Source organism: Hylobates moloch, unplaced genomic scaffold (assembly GCF_009828535.3).
Source record: "Hylobates moloch isolate HMO894 unplaced genomic scaffold, HMol_V3 SCAFFOLD_17, whole genome shotgun sequence".
NCBI classification, from domain to species: domain Eukaryota; kingdom Metazoa; phylum Chordata; class Mammalia; order Primates; family Hylobatidae; genus Hylobates; species Hylobates moloch.
Genome location: NW_026652292.1, coordinates 366,597 through 382,901, shown reverse-complemented (window position 1 = coordinate 382,901; position 16,305 = coordinate 366,597). Strand labels below are relative to the sequence as shown.

The 16,305-nt window shown below is 60.4% G+C and overlaps 1 protein-coding gene across 5 annotated transcripts in view; it reads left to right on the top strand.

The window, feature by feature from the left end:
• Positions 1-9,689: 9,689 nt before the first annotated feature.
• SLC9A3 (solute carrier family 9 member A3) overlaps positions 9,690-16,305 on the top strand; it is a 49,385-nt gene continuing 42,769 nt past the window's right edge. For 4 of the 5 annotated variants that reach the window (XR_009210448.1, XR_004244803.2, XR_004244802.2 and 1 more), the window contains exon 1: positions 9,701-10,121. Coding sequence is in view for 2 of the 5 variants with exons in the window: in XM_032135607.2 (XP_031991498.1) it covers positions 9,905-10,121 (217 nt within the window). In the remaining 3 variants the exon portion in view is untranslated. Of the gene's footprint in view, positions 10,122-16,305 lie in introns of all 5 variants that reach the window. The other variant, XM_032135608.2, reaches the window with a different exon arrangement.

Sequence of the window (16,305 nt, the reverse complement as noted above, 5' to 3'; positions counted from 1 at the left end):
CCCGTCTGTGCCCAAGTGCCTCTGCAGGGCCCCGGGGCTGGGAGGTCACAGAGCAGCGGCCGGGACAGGCTGGATGGGGCCGTGGTGCACCGGGCTGGGAGACAAATCCTGGATGGGGCCGTGGTGCACCGGGCTGGGAGACAAATCCTCTCCGGGCTCTGGCAAGTCACCCCCTACCCTGTGCTGAGCCAGTCCCGCCTGCAGGAGGTTGAGGCTTGTGCTGCGGTCGGCACAGGTGCGGTGAGTTCCCACGCGGCTCCGTGAACAACTGCTCTTCCCGATTGCTGGCACTCGCGGAAGCGTTAGGTCAGAGACAGTGAAGGCCACGGCTCAGCATCAGGTGCAGACACTCCGTGAAGTCGGGAGTGATGAGGTGACGGCGGCCCCGCGCCTCCCTGTGGACCTGCCGGTGGGGTCCAGGTACTGTGAAGGAAGAGGCTTTGGGACAGGAGGGAGCCGGGGGGGACCCTGAGTGCCAGGCCCTTGACTCTGAGCTCAGGGACACGGAGTCCTGCCCCAGCAGCTGTACTGTGCTGACCGGGTCTGGCATGAGCGGCGTCCAGATCTGAAAGGCTAATGTGTGCAAATGAGCGCTGTGCTCTGCCTAGGAATTCCGCTTCCCCACTGGCTGCAGGCATTCCTCTCTGTGGGAACTTTCCACTCTCCGGAGCAGTGAGCCTGGGCATCCAGCACTGACTCCAGGTTTAGGCAATGCTTTTTCCTTCGAGGCGGTCAGAGCTGGGAGGGGGCTTGGGCCTGGCAACCCCGAGGAGGTCAGAACCCCCTGGCCACAAGGTCACCGACCCCAGGGCCCTGGGTCCACTGTGTGCGCTGGTGAAGGGGTGGCCACAGGGGTCTTGGTGCTGAGACTTGGGTCAGAGATTCTGCCTGTGAACGACCTTGGTCCCCCGTCCAGCAGTGTGAACGGAACTCCGAGCGGGTCCACGCAGCCTCCCCAGGCGGGGAGAGCTCCACACAGGCCGAGACGGCTGTGACAAACCAGCCCTTCCCCCACCCGATGGCTCTGGGCCTCCAGGGTGACCGGGGCCGATTCTGGCTGCTCCGAGTCCTGCCAGTCTAGGCGGCTCCACGTTCAAAGCAAAACAGATGAAGCTTCCACAGATGTGAGAGGAGATGAGCCCCCTGCACATCCCGAGGCAGCCAACCGGCCCTTCTCCTGCTGCCACAGGTGCCCACCTCTCAGGCCCTTTGAGGCTGCGTCAGGAGGGGGCCAGGCTGTGATCCAACCCAGCTGAAGGCACAGGCCTGCCCCTGCAGTGGGTCCCCAGCACCGCTGGGCTCTGCTTCACCCCGAGGCTCAGCGTGGCCCCCAATTCCCCAAACGTCTGGAGGGACAGCAAGCCCAGCCTTTGCTCACACTCAAGAATGTGGCTATAACGGCAAATGCATGAGAACATGAATGACCAGTTTTCAGAGCACACCAGTAGGAGTTCTGAACTTATTCCCGTGAACAAAGCTGCTGTTCTTTGGAGAAATCTCTTGGATTCTTTTGAGAAGAAATGCTGTCGGCAGTGAGTGCGCCAACAGAGCTGTGTTCGCCCCCACGGATGGGGGCAAATTCGCCAACCCCCGAGCCCTTTGCTCAGCCCATGAATGGGGGTCTCCAGGAGCACGATGCACTTTGAGCTGTGCCAGGAGGGGCCCTGGCTCTCAACCCGAGAGCCTCCCTAAGTCCCCGAGCATGGGCCCAGACAAAGCCCAGCTCGGCAGCCCATTGTCACGGCTTTCAGGCCGTGTTTGCTCTGAGCCTGGCCTGATACCACTGAACTCCAGGCAAGGCAGGGCTCCCGGCCGGCTGAGATGGCGGCTGTTTTCAGGCCCAAGGGGACCTGGCCCCAGTCCGGGAGCCTGAGTCATTCCACAGATCCAGAGGCTTCTCCTCGGGCCGCCCTGTGAGCTGAGTGTCCTCTGCATCCAGGAGGTCTGAGGTGCAAGGTCTGAGCGGTCGCCGCCTGACACAGGTCACTCAGGTCACTCTGACAGTTTCAGGGATACACTGAGGTACATGGCATGGGCAAGGCCCCTGGTCCAGCTCAGAGCCACTCACAGCGTGTGCCAAAGCCACATGGGGAAACTGAGGCCCTGGTCAAGCTCAGAGCTGCTCACAGCTGTTCACAACATGTGCCCCCAACACATAGGGGAAACTGAGGCCCTGGTCCAGCTCAGAGCCTTTCACAGTATGCGCCACCACAGCCAAAAGGGGAAACTGAGGCCCGTTGATGTCCAGATCTTGCCCAAGGCTGGTGGGGACTGAGCCTAGCCAGCTCCAGAGTTTTCTTCTCCCCACAGCAGGCATCTGACCAGAAATACCAGGGATCTCCCGGCCTGTCTGGGTCAAAGCCGAAGCCAAAGGATGGGGCAGAGTGGAGAGCTGAGCGCTCCTGGGGAGGGACGGATCTGGGATCCAGTGTGAGCTAAGATTGACTGAACAGCTGCCTGAGAGAGCAATTCTGTCCATCTCCAGCTGTTTCTATGGCAGCAGAGTGAAAGGGCTGTGGGGCAGGCACAGAGGTGACCCCAGCCAGAGCCACCTCCACTGGCAGGTGGGAATGCCCACCGGTGAATGTCAGCAAGAGTGATGGTGCCTGCCCGCCGCACACGCGGTGCACACACGTGTCGACCACCTAGAGCGTGCCCAGCCCTGTGGCCAAGGGACTCACCACCCTCTCTCTGAGGGGGGGCGGGGGGGGGCTCCAAGGCACAGTAAGACTGGTCCATGCCGAGTGAGGGCAGTGCGGGCTCGGCCGGCCACCTGCTCCAGGTCTCAGCTCCCGCAGCTCTCCTTGGAGTTCCTGGTGTTTCTAGGGGTCTGAGGCCCGGGGGTGGGCCTGAGGCCCCTCACCAGCACCAGCCTCCAGCTAGTGGTGAGGGCTGTCGCCGTGTCTCCAGGCAGTGAACCAGCCTCTGGAGGGTCCCCGGAGGGGAGGAGAGGGAGGCCAAGAGAGCATCTCCTGGAGGAGGGGCAAACGCACCCTGGGGGTAGATGCAAGGCCGGGCCAGGCAGGACAGGCCGTGTCTGCTGAGGACACACGCCGGAGCCCCTGGGGGGCCAGGGCCTCAGAGGAAGCAGGCGGAGGAGACCTGGATGATTACTCAAGTGTGAGAGACTCAAGGACACCCGCTGCAGCCAAATTCTGTGGAACAATGACTTGGAACGCGGCCACACAAAGGTGAGCCGGCCTGGGTGGTGCAATGTGGCATCCAGCCCGGCCGCGTCTCTCCTTCCTGGCGACTCCACGCTCGCGAATTGCCTGTGCATCTCCTCTGACATTCGTCCCCCTCGAGGGTCTGCTTCCCGTGTGCTGCCCGCATTCAGAGGGTACATCTGCCTCATGCAGAAACTAACACCGCTCAAGCAAACATTTGCTGAAGGGACGCAAATTATAAAGATGACGTGGGGAAATGAACCGAGTCCAGGAGGCAGAAGAAACACAGCCAAGGATGGAGAGCACAGCGAGCTCATTTTCCTCTGAGCAGGTCTGAAGCAGTGACGGGGCGCACAGGCCACATCCCTGAGCGTGGTGGGCACGGGGGTGATGAGAGGGAGAAACCTTGCTGCCCACACAGGCGGAGAGGCCCAGCTGCAGCGTGAGGATCCTGGGGGGCTGCCATCAGCCATCTGCATGTTATTAACTAAGAAAAGGTCTTGGAAGATAAAGATGTTCAGACCCAACTGGAACAAACCAGCACACCTAGAGCACTGTGTCCCTGCATCCTACAAGTCCCGTTAAGTCTGAGCAGAGCACAGAACACAGAACTGCATCAAGGGCTGAGGCAGATTCACCCACACAGACCAGGTTCCTCCCACGAAGCGCCTTTCGCCAAACGTAAGAGGACTGAGGTCACACGGCATGTGTTCTCTGGGCTGAGTGGAATTACAGTAGATTCAGTAACAGAAAGATAAGAGGAGAATCTCCAAATGTTTAGAAATTAAGCAATTGTGGATTAAGCAACACACTTCTAAATAACCCGTATGTCAAAGAAGGAGCCACAGTAGAAATCAGAAAATGTCTTGAGCTGAATGAGGAACACACAGCATATAAAAGCCTCCAGGATATGCAAAACTAGCCACCAAAGGGAAACCCACAGCTTATTGAAAAATTCCACATTTAAAAAGGGGAAATGCGGAAACCAATGACCTATGCTTTCAGTTCAAGAAACTAGAAAAAGGATATCAAAATAAAGGCAAAGTAGAAGGAAGGAAATCATGGTAAAATGTATGAAAGAGAAGACAGACATAAATTAGAGAAAATCGACAAGACCAAAATCTGGTTCTGTGAAAAGATGAATAAAGTTGATAAACCTCCCAGCAATGTTGATCATTAAAAAAGAGAAAACAAAAGTCATCACCAGGAGGTACAAAAGGGAGACATCACTGCAGAGTCTTATGGACATGGGGGAGATTACAACCCCATCATGTGCTTTACATCAATAAACATGAATTTTTGATGCAATGAGCACATTTCTTGAAAAGTACAATTTATCAGAATTAACACAAAAAGTCAAAAAAAATACAATTCATCAAAACGGACACAGAAAAGTCCAAACAGCCTAACATTTATTAATTAAATCCATCATTTAAAACCTTTCCACAAAGAAAGCTCCATGTCCATTTGGTTTCACTGTTGAATTATCCTATAAATTTCTGCCACACCCCTTGCTAGATTTTTTTTCCTAGGTATTTCATATTTTTGATGCTGCATGAATAGTACTGTTAAATTAGCTTTCATTTTCTAAAAAGTGTGTTGTTCGTGCATAGAAACCCAACTGACGGTGGAATACTGGCTTTGTAGCCAGCAAGCCTTGCTGAGCTAACTCTTGCCAGTTCTGAGAGTGTGCGAAGAACAGACTCTGTGCTGCCCACAGGCAGGTGCTGTCTTGCATCCTAAAGACGGGGCTGAGGGTGGGGGCGGGCGGCTGAGGTTCCTGCCTCAGAGGAGCCTTCCTGAGTGCCAGCACCTGCTCCAAAGAAGAGGCTGAGGGTGGGGGCAGGTGGCCAACGTTCCTGCCTCAGAGGAGCCTTCCCGAGTGCCAGCACCTGCTCCAAAGATGAGGCTGAGGGTGGGGGCGGGCGGCTGAGGTTCCTGCCTCAGAGGAGCCTTCTTGAGTGCCAGCACCTGCTCCTGCCGGCTTACAGGTGCTACCTATCAGCTTAAAGGAATCTGCTTCTACCCAACGTTTCCCAAGGGCTTCCCCTCCCGAGCTGCTGGGGCCACAGGTGAGCGCCACCACTCGGCTATTGTTTTTTATTATGTTTTTTAGAGACAGGGTCTCACTATGTCGCCTAGGCTGGTCTCGAACTCCCAGCCTCAAGTGATCCTTCTGCCTGGGCCTCCCAGAGCGCTGGGCTGGTCTCTGCACGTGGCTGGATTCGGTTTTCGTGTGTCCGGTTGTGTTGGGCGATGGGGTGGGCGGGTTTGCCCGGGGCGGCGCGGTCCCTCCGGGTCTGTTGGTGCCTGGATCCCGGATCCCCGGGCTGGGGGAGGCCGCCGGCTTCGCGCGTGACCGCCGGGTCCGCAGCGCCTTTCATGGCCGGAGACGGGGCGAGGAGACCGGAGGTCTCGGCCCAGGGGCGCGGGGGAGCGGGGAGCGGGGCGGGGCGGCGGCCGGGAAGGGGCGTCCACGGGGGAGGGAGTCGCCTGTCCGCGGACCGATAAGACACCGCAGCAGAGGCTCCGGGGCGGGCGGGACAGGAGCGGAGGGTTCGTGCGCTCAGCGGGACGGATGTGGTTGCGGATGCGGATGCGGAGAGGGGCCCATGGCGAGTCCGGTGGCGCGGCCGGCCGGGCTGTCCCCGAGAGCGGAAGGGAGGACGCGCGACCCCGACAGGCACTGACGGGGCTGCCGACGAAGGGTGTCGGGCCGGCCGGGGCCGCGCTCGGGAACGGTGCCCCCCACCCAACCCCGGGGCCCCTGAGCTCCCCACCCAACCCCGGGGCGGAGCTGCCGCTTCAGACGCAGGCCCTGAGCTACCCCTGCAGGGGTCTCACAGTGGGGGGGTCTGACTCCAACCAGGGCTGGTGCCCTCAGGGAGCCAGGAAAGGTGAGTCTCCGTGGGTGAGGAGACCCCAGGCCCAACCCGGGCTGACGGACCAGAGCGCGGGCTTCAAGTCCTGCAGGGCCTCCAGCTCCAGGCTGGTCAAGAGTCCATCCATCTCTGAAGAGGAGGAAAGGTCCCACATGAGGCCTCAGAGGCCCCCGGGAAGGGAAGGGCTGAGCTCTAACCTGCTTTTGAGAAAGACATTTGTATCCTACGGATCCAACAACCAATAAGAGTGGCATTGACGAGAGGTGGTATTGACGAGAGGTGGCATTGACGGGAGGTGGCACTGACAGGAGGTGGCATGATGGGAGGTCTCCTTCCTGGAAGGGCATCTCCCAGAGGGGCCTGTTGCCTGAAGCTGAGATGTGCCTGGCACACAGCAGGTGTGGACGAAGGGAAGCCCAGCAGGTGCAGCTCCCAGTGGAATAAAACCTTCCTTAAGAAGACCTGGCCCCTGACAACTTCGGGTTGAAAAATAAACTTGGATTGGGCAGAGATGCCTGCCTCCTGCCTGGCTTCGAACATTGGAAATTACTTAAAAACTTAACTTTCTTCTCTTGAATATCGTTAACAACAGCATGAATAGATGTGCCTCTTCCTCCACAAGACACTTTCACAAGCCTTATGGTGGAATTCATGAGAGGAAATTAATGTGACGGACTGACTAGGTGTTTTCAGTTTTATTTTCTTAATCCTGAAGTTCAGATGCTGTGGCAGCTGGGTATAAGATTACAGTTGTTTTCGGACTGGCTTTTGCATTATTTCCACATTTTTGAATGTTTTACAGCCACGCCCCTTCCCCATATGTGCAAGGGATCCCTGGACGACAAGGGGTCCAGGCCACGGTGGAAGGATCCAGAATGCTGTGCGTGCCTGCCTGAGGCAGGAAGTGGTCCGGCAGTTATTAGATCGTCACCACCCACAGGACAGGAATGTTCTCAGGACACTTCCCAAGACCCCCTCACACACACACACACACACACACACACACACACACACACACACACACGTCTCTGGGTCTTTTTGGCCATGAGGATGTGCAGGTTGTGCACTGTACAATTCCAAGGGGCACGGTTCATACAGTCTGCCTGATATGGATGGTGGCCCTGCAGTGGTGGGGTGCCACAGCCCTGCCTAAAACCATGACCCAGTTGGAGGGGTTCATGGCTACAGTCCGAGGGTAGGGGAGTGGATGTGCACACCCTGTATAATCCCCTAGACTGGCTTCTGCATCAGGCTGGTATCCTCAAGGCCATGCCCATCGCAGGCTGGGGCAGCGCCCGTCTGCCCAGAGCCCTCCAGCAACCTTGGAGTGCAGACGCATTTCATCCTCCAAATGCTCACAGATTGAGATGCTGCCAAACAGCCACACTTCTCACCTGTGCAGGGACTCGTGGGCAGTGGGGTGTGCCCTGCTCTGGCCACGCCACTTCAGGGGCTCACTGCCTTTCTGTTCTCCATCAGGCAGCCCTTCCTGCTGTGGGGGGCAGTGGAGGTGTGGGCAGCACACTACCTGATGGCCAGCGCCTGGCACTGGTGTCTGTTCTGGATTTGTACGTCCAGGCAGTGACACTGCTCTTCTGCCCTTTGAACAGCTTTGTGGAGAAAGGTTGTCGGCTCTTACGACAGGCTGGTTGGGGGGTGGGGTGGGCATCAGGGCACACACTGGTCTGGTGGGAATTTGGCCTTCCTGTGGAATGCAAGGGCAACATCTTCAGAGAGGACGTCGTTCCCAAAGGCTCCACCCAGGAACCATAAGAAAAGAGCAGGGAAGCTCTGGACTGGAGGGAATCCTGTTCTTGTCCTGCTGGCTTTTTCTCTGGGACAAGAGGCTGGGAGTGGAGTGGGGGACAGAGACAGGTGGGGCAGGGACACAGGCCAAGAGCAACACCTCACAAGACCATACTAGTGGCCAGTCACACACTTCCACTCTCCCGGTGCCTTGTCACACACTTCCACTCCTCCGGTGCCTTGTCACACACTTCCACTTCCCCAGTGCCCTGTCCAGACCCTGCGGTGTCCCAGGCCAGGGCTGCCCTCCCTCCACGCCACTCAGTGGCCGAGTCACCAGGTGAGCACCATCTGAATGCACCTTCCCTGTGCTACACGGGCCACTTCCATTAGCATGAAACTGGGGCCCTCGCAGGATGAAGTCATCAAACTCAGCACTGTCCTCCTCAGGCCCCCGCAGCCCCCACTCAGACGTCAGAAGACACATCCATCCTCCATCCGCACCCACCCACCGCCCACCTGCCCTCTGTCCACCTATCTGTCCTTCCATCCACCTATCATCCATCCGCTCAGCCACTATCTTGCGAGTGCTAGTGTGTGCCCAGCTCTTCCAAGCTCTGGAGACGTATGCATGAGCCCCTTGCTCGTGGAGCAGACATTCCCAGGGTGAGGGCAGACAGCTCAAGGTCAAAGCAGCAGCCCCTAGGGCTGGGAGGTGAGCTGATTCCTGGGGCCAACCAAGTAAGCAGGGGAGGCGGGAGCTTAGCCGCCACAGTTGTGAGCTGAGTGGGTAGCGGGTGGGACAAGAAGGTGGCATTGGAGCCAAGCCCCTGTGGAGCCAAGGAAAGGAGCACGCAAGAGCCGTCCAAGCAGAGGGAGCAGGGCGTGCAAAGGCCCCGAGAGGCGCCGATTGCTGGTGTGGGCCGTGGCGTGCGTGGGGGTGGGGGTCAGGCAGTGGCTGGGGTCTGAGCTCCCGGGACACGTTGAGCCTTTCCTCGGAGAGGGAGGGTCCCAATAGGAGGGACTGAAGGGGCAGGTAAAGGGCCAAGCAGGAGCCTTTGCAGGTGGCTGCAGGCTCCGAGAAGCCGCTGGTTTTGTGCACATTTTGAATGTAGAGCAGACATGCTAACAGCTTGGAAGCCCCGTGAGCGAAAGAAGTCCACCTGCGTCCCAGGTCTGGGGCTGGAAGGCTGCAGGGTGGGCCTGCAGGAAAACAGGGGTGTGGTTTGCACAGTGGAGCCTGAGATGCTTAAGGAGCCAGTGCTGCCAGAGTGGGCTGTGGGCAGAGGCCCCGCATCAGTGTGAAGCCCCGGGGGTATCGAATTGTTTTGGGCGGAGGTCAGAAGGCAGGGGACAGGGCGGGGAGACCACGGGGGCCCCTGGTCTCCCATCTCAGAGCCTGGGGTGGGGGGATGCTGACCGGCGATGGGAGGGGCAGAGAAACTTACCAGCGCACCACGCAAGGCCTGGGCGGCCCCGAGTTCTGGTAAGTGGCCGGTCCAGCTGTGGAATGCAGGTTCCTGCTGAAGACACACCTGGGGCCCCTGTGCACCCTTGGGCCGCCCTGTGGGGTCTGCGCAGCCCCAGGCCCTGCGTTTATGTAGGAAGGTTGGGGCGAGCGCACCCGCAGCTGCCCAGGCATCCCAGGAGCTGCGCGGAACCGCCTGTCCCGCCGCCCCCCGCTGTGCTCCCCCCGCCCCCGCCCCGCTCCCCGCCCCAGCGAGGCGGCCGCGCAGTCCCGGGCTCGCTCTTGCCGCGACCTCCCGGACCTCCAGGCCGCGGGCTCCGGGGGAGGGTGGGGACCCGGGAGCGCCGGGTGGGCGTGCGCGGGCGGGGCGGGCGTGCCGGGAGCTGCGGCGGTGTCTGCGCTCGCGAGTGCGCGGCGGGGGCGGGCAGGCTCCGCCCCGGGGCGGGAGGGGGCCGCGGGATTAAAGGCCACCCCGGCGGGCGGGGATCGGACTGTCGCCGGTACCGGCACCGGAGCGCGCCGGGTCCTCGCCGGGTCCCCGCCGGGTCCCCGCCGGGTCCTAGCCCCGCGCGTCGGCCGGCCGAGCCCAGCCGGGACCCCCCGCGACATGCACGTCCCAGCCCTGCGCTGAGCAGGCGGCAATGTGGGGACTCGGGGCGCGGGGCCCCGGCCGGGGGCTGCTGCTGGCGCTGGCGCTGGCGCTGGGCGGGCTGGCGCGGGCCGGGGGCGTCGAGGTGGAGCCCGGCGGCGCGCACGGCGAGAGCGGGGGCTTCCAGGTGGTCACCTTCAAGTGGGCCCACGTGCAGGATCCCTACGTCATCGCGCTCTGGATCCTCGTGGCCAGCTTGGCCAAGATCGGTAAGTGGCCCCGGGGTCTCCGGGTCTGCCCGCGGGGTATGCGGCCGCCTCTGCCGGGTCTGGGGGCTGCGTTGTGGCCGCGCCCATCAGGTGGGAGCCGCGCGGCGGGCGCCCGGGAGAGTCCGGCTCTCGGGTCCAGCAGAGCGAGACTCGGCAGCGACTCTGACCGCGCTAAGCCGCCCCTGCGGGTCCCGAGGTCTCCCCTCCCGGCGGGGGCACAGCCTCGGAGCTCCCGGCTCCCGGGTCCCTGCGGGGTCTCCGCCCCGCCTCCGCTCCGAGCCCCGCAGAACTGCAGGCTGCTCGCGCCCGGGGAGTCCGCGGGGCCGGGTTTCCTTCGGGGTTCTCAGGCTTTTAGACAAACGTCCTTGGAGTGATGGCGTTTTTTCGTTCGTTACAAGGGCAGAAAAGAAAAGCGGTGCTACCCGCACGAACCCAGCAGAATCCTCCCTATAGGCGCAGCGTTCCCATTGGCGGCCTCCTTTTTTTTTTTTTTTAGAAAATCCCGGTCGGTCAGATTTCTCTTCTCCTTAACTGGCGCCAATGAACCCGTAATGTGGGCACGGCAGGTAGCTCCCGGCAAGGTGACAGGAAGGTCAGCTTCCTGAGGAGCTCGTGGGGATCAAAGTTTCATGTGTTGGTCTACAGGGGAGGGTCTCTCCGGGGGTGGTGGGGAGCTGGTCACTCGTGTGGAGGGGGATTAGGGGACCCGAGTGGGGCCAGGAGAAGCGAGATCAGAGCAGCAGGCGCCGCGGCAGGTTTCCAGAGCAGCTTGGGACTGGGGCGAGAGGAGGTTTCGATGCTGGGGCCCAGGAGGGGCGCCCACGCAGGACAGGGGAGGGACAGGCTCCCGGGAGAACAGCTGAGAGGACCTTGGCCTTGGTGGAACCTGGTACGCCCAGCAGGCTTGATTGGAGAAGGCGCCTTTTCCTCCAGTGCCGCCTGCCGCCTGCCCTATTTATGCCAGGGTCTCCCTCCCCTTCAGGCCCCTTGTGTGTTTGCTTTCTGTCTCATTAGCGCTCTTCTGAGCCCTCCCGCCTCCTCCCCTCTCCGCAGCCTCCTCCTCGCCCTGGTGTCTTTCAGCTCCCCGGCCTGGCTGCCTCTCTCCAGGATCAGGCTGTCCTCCCTGGGCTTTCCACTGGGGGCTTGCGATGCTGGCCTGGGGGAGTCTCTGAGGCTGGCTGCTTCCTACAGTTGACTTCCTTGAGAAGGGCCCCTGGGGCATCAGGGAGGTCCAGCTTCAACCTGGGCTCTGCGGCCACCCAGTCCTAAAGCTCACCCTGCGTTCCTCTGATGGGAGTGCCCCCCTCGTGTAAACTGAATAGGCAATTTCTTTTTTTTTTCTTTTTCTTTTTCTTTTTCTTTCTTTCTTTCTTTTTTTTTTTTTTTTTTTTGAGATAGAGTTTTGCTCTTGTTGCCCAGGCTGGAGTGCAATGACGCAATCTCGGCTCACTGCAACCTCCACCTCCTGCCTCAGCCTCCCGAGTAGCTGGGATTACAGGCATGAGCCACCACACCCAGCTAATTTTGTATTTTTAGTAGAGACGGGGTTTCTCCATGTTGGTGAGGCTGGTCTTGAACTCCAGACTTCAGGTGATCCACCCACCTCAGCCTCCCAAAGTGCTGGGATGACAGGCGTGAGCCACCGTGCCCGGCCGTGAATATGTAATTTCTGTACAAGCTGGGGCCTCTCCTGGTTTAGCCCAGTGTACAGAGTCAGAATCTGGCATCTGAAGGTCCAATGACGGCCGCCAGGCACCAGCCAGCCCCGCCTGGGAGCCCGCAGGTAGGGCACACTGACCAGGGCTTTGCCTGGTCTCAGAGTTTGTTATTCACCAGGAAAAGCCTTCAGGTCTCCCAAACACTTGGACTGGTTCTGGGAAGACGTCCTTGAGGGCGGGGAGGCTGCCGGCTCCCAGCAGCACCTCCCGGGGGCAGGGCGGTCCTTTACAAAGGCCCACCTGATAGCACCCAGCGGCTGTCTTTGTCCCGGGCGGCCCCGCCTGGGAAGGCGAGAGCCTCGCCCTGTGCAGCTGTGAGAGCTCATCGCCGCATCCCACCGGCGCAGACCCTCTCCAGACCTGCCCTCTACGCTCCCTGTCGTTCGCTCAACCCACTGTGCACTCTGCAGCCCTGGCAGTGACAGCTGAGGTCTGCTCTGGGTCTGCCCTGATTGGCCCCCAGGACGTCCCACCCTCCATCCCCTCTCTGCCAGCCACACCTCTTGAACGCAGCCCCCAGGCCTCCCTGTGTGCTTCCTCCCCCAACCCCTTCCCTGTGAACTCTGGACTTCTCAGATTCCGCTGGCCCTGACCATCCTCCTTGTGCAGCCAGCCTCAGGTGCACGACCTGTGTTCCCAGAGGACCCTCAGGTCCAGGCCTTCACAGACGCCGGGCCCGAGCCTGCACCACAGCAGGAACTTCTCCAATTTCACCCAGCCTCCTCCACGTGCCCACAGCCCCTGGACCCCGGTCCGAACCTACTAAGCTGCTTGGCACATTTTGTTGTTTAAAATGCTCAGGGGTTGGCCACACTCTTTCAGTCTCAAGTTACACAAACAGAAATGTCTCTTCCAGCAGAAAAGAGCTGCATTCCTATTGCTTTTCCAAACATTTGTTGAATTTCTCACACGTCCTGAGTGTTTCTAACTCACAGCCCCAGCCTTCTTCAAGCCATTTGTAACCTGGTTGGGGAAATAAGAGTCCGGGGACCCTGAAACCCACGGCAATGTTGATGCCAGGAGGTTTCTACTCCAGGCAGCTTGGGACAGAGGATGGCCAGAGGGCCAGAGCTGCCTCAAGCAAACGCTGGGGCTGGGGCCTCAGCAGGTGGCCCAGGAGGCTGGGCAAGGAACAGGGGCTGCTGTCGGCCTACCAGCCTCAGGCCTCATGTCTGAGCTCTGGCAAGGGGTCCCCGCAAGCCCCCTATTTGTGTGCACTGGGGTTCCCCTGCCTGTTACAGCAGTGGAGGTGGCAGGGCCTAGTGTCTGCCTCAGGCAGGGTGAGGGGGTTTCCTCCTGTGCCCCTTGGGGGCCCCCAGCCTGCAGCCACCCACACCAGGGCCACTCTAGGCCTTAGGGGCCCACCAGAATCCCCACCTCACCCTGCACCGTCCGTGTTGGGGACCCTGGGCCAGGCTTTCCTTCGTTCCTTCCTGGGCTTCCTCTGGGGGCTGAGGCTGTGCCTTGCAAAGACTGCCAGGCCTGGCAGCACTGGGCGGGGGCCCTGGGGTGGGATCCAGGCAGCGGCAGGTGTCAGGACTGCCAGCAATGGGCCCCTGGAAGGAGAGGGAAACGGTGGTGTCAGAAGCCAGAGGAGGAGGCCCAGGGAGGGTCCCTAGGGAGGCAGGGGGAGGCAGGGGGAGGCCCGAGCAACTCAGCTACAGGCCTCGGAGGACTTTGGCCCCACCTAGCGCCGTGGTGAGGAGCGGATGTGGTCAGATCTGGGTTCTCAGACGACTGCCTGGCCGTGGGGCAGAGAATGGCACTGGGGAGATTCGGGGAGAACAGTGGGGAGCTTCCCTTGGGCATCAGGGCGGTGGACAGCAGGGCCTCCTTGGAGCAGGAGTGGGGACGTCACAGGGTCATCAGTGAGCAGAGCCAGACCTCCTGGTCCCATCCCGTTCTCAACCCTTCGGGGGACTCTGCTGCGCTGACCTCGCCTCGCAGCTCTGAGCCACACATGAGCAACAGGACCCGACCAAAAGGGAACTGGGGGAGTTACAATTTTGAGATGTTGGAAACCGGGGAGGGGCTGGGGCCGGGAGTGGATTCTAGGCCCAGCTGGGTCTATTTGTCCCCAGGCGTCTGGCCATGGGGACCCCTTGGGTCGTGGACGCACAGGAGGTGCAGGAGCCGACATCCCATGGGGCCCGAACTCCAGAGCTGGGCAGCGCTGGCTCAGGGAGGTGGGGCCTTGAGGGGTAGGACCTGAGCAGCGGCAGTGACTGCCCACGGGAAAACCAGGACAGTGGGGCTGGGTGGCGGCGGGGGGACAGGCTCTCGAAGTGGAGCTTGTGTTGCTGAGGGATGTGAGGGGGGAGGCCCAGGCCGCCCCACATCTTGGTGAACCCTGGCTGGAAGGGCGGGCAGGAGCGAGACGGGTATCTGGAGTCTGCAGTGCCTCGTGCAGCCGTAGCAGGGTTGGGAGGACACTGGGGCGCAGGGTCAGGAGTGCAGCCCCCCGCCCCGCCGAGCGGCATTACCGCCCTGTGGGAGTATGGGAATGCTTTTCTGCAGGAGCTTCAGCCTTGGGGTTCCAGCACCTCCTCCTTAACTGGACAGGGTCAAGACCCAGATCCCTGAGTGCCAGGTTCCCTGCTCCCAGCCCCAGATCCGAGGCACTGGGTGTTTCCTTGCTGTCTGGGTGGGCGCAGGAGGTCGTCCTCACCCGACACTTGACTCCCGGAACCCCCGCTGTCTTACCCAGTGTGTCCTAGGGAGCCTCCGCCACTGGGGGTGTGACACTGCCTAGACCACCTGCCTAAGCTGTGGATTTCTCCAAGGTGCAGCCTTCCACCGGGCACTCGGTTCCCAGGCTGTGAGGGTGGCTGTGGGGTCATCTTCACCTCCTGGGGTGGATGGTTTTACTGTATGTGCTCTGGTCCTGGAGGCAGGAATCCCTCAATGCGCATGGCACCTACCCCCTCACCATATCTGCTACCCACTCCCACTGAACTGCCCTTAGATTCTCCTTGAAGAAGCATAGGAAAGGAGGGTCTGGGGACAAGGATGGCCTAGAAGGCCAGGGTGGTCAGCAAAGTCCCCAGGGGACCCAGTCCTCCCAGGAGAGGACCAGTGAGTGGGCCCCGTGGACCTCAGTCCTGGCAGGAGAGGTGTGCTCAGTGGGTTTGGAGTCAGGAGCCATCACGGGAGGCCTGGAAGCAAGGACTCTCCCAGGAGTCTCCACAGGGGAGGGTCTGGCCCTGAAGGGGTGAAGTCTCATTTTCCAGGAGCTGCCCATGGAGAATCAGCTGTAGGCTGTAAAACAATCCATGGCATTTGGAGCTCAGGTGTCACCCTGGAGAATCCTGAGGAAAGGGGCAAAGGTTGGGAAGTGCTGATAGCACCGGGGGCAGGGAAGGAACCACCAGGGCTCCCTGTGGGTACCTGGCAGCTCCTCCAGAGGCTCAGAGAGAGACAGGGATGATGAGTCACTCTTGGCCGCCAGCCCCTCCAACCCCCTCCCTGCCACCCCGGGAGCTCCCCGCCTCTGGGCGTGTGTGGCGCTGCCTGTGACCACACAGGCTTGGGAAGATGCCTGTCTGGACCCAAGCCCCAGCACCTAACCAGCCTCATGTCTTCTGCAGAAACGGCTGAGCTCTCCCAGCGTGGCCACCCCCACCGCCGGCTTCTCCAGGAGCCAGGGCTGCACTGGGGCATGTTTAGAGTTGGTGTTCCCATCCTGCACATCATCTGCCCAGCGTCTGGGCTGAGTCCCACACCCGGGAGTCTCAGTGCACGATGAAGCAGCCAAGGCTCTCCTCACCCACCCTGGAGACAAGAGTCTCGGGATACCAGGTGTCAGGGTGCCAGGTCTCAGGATGCCAGATCTCCAAGTGCCAGGCCTCAGGGTGCCAGGTCGTGAAGTGCCATATCTCAGGGTGCTAGATCTTGGGGTATCAGGTCTCAGGGTGCCAGGTCCTGGGATGCCAGACTCCACCCTCCCCCAAATCATGCACTCACCCCAGCTTCATCCCTTCACACTCAGCATCTCTCCTGCCCCCCCCTTTCCTGAGCTCAGAGCCTTCCTCCTCTGAGCTCCTGAGGACACTTCCTCCTCCGAGGTCTTTTGGCTCAACCAAGTTGGTGCCACAAGGGCAGAGATTGTCTTATTCCTCCTGTGTCCCCAGTGCCTGTCCCCAGCAGAGTCCTGCAGATCTGAGCACGTGAATGGACATGTGGATGAATGGATGAGTGAGTGAATGGATGGATAGATGAGTGGATTGATGGATGGATGAGTGAGTGGATGGATGGATAGGTGGATGGGTGAATGGATGGATGGGTGGATGGATGGATGAGTGGATTGATGGATGGATGAGTGAATGGATAGCTGGATGGATGAGTGGACAGATGGATGGATGAGTGAATGGAGAGCTGGATGGATGGATGGCTTGGATGAATAGATGAGTGAATGGATGGATGGGTGGATGGGTGGATTGATGGATGGATGGATGGATGATGGATGG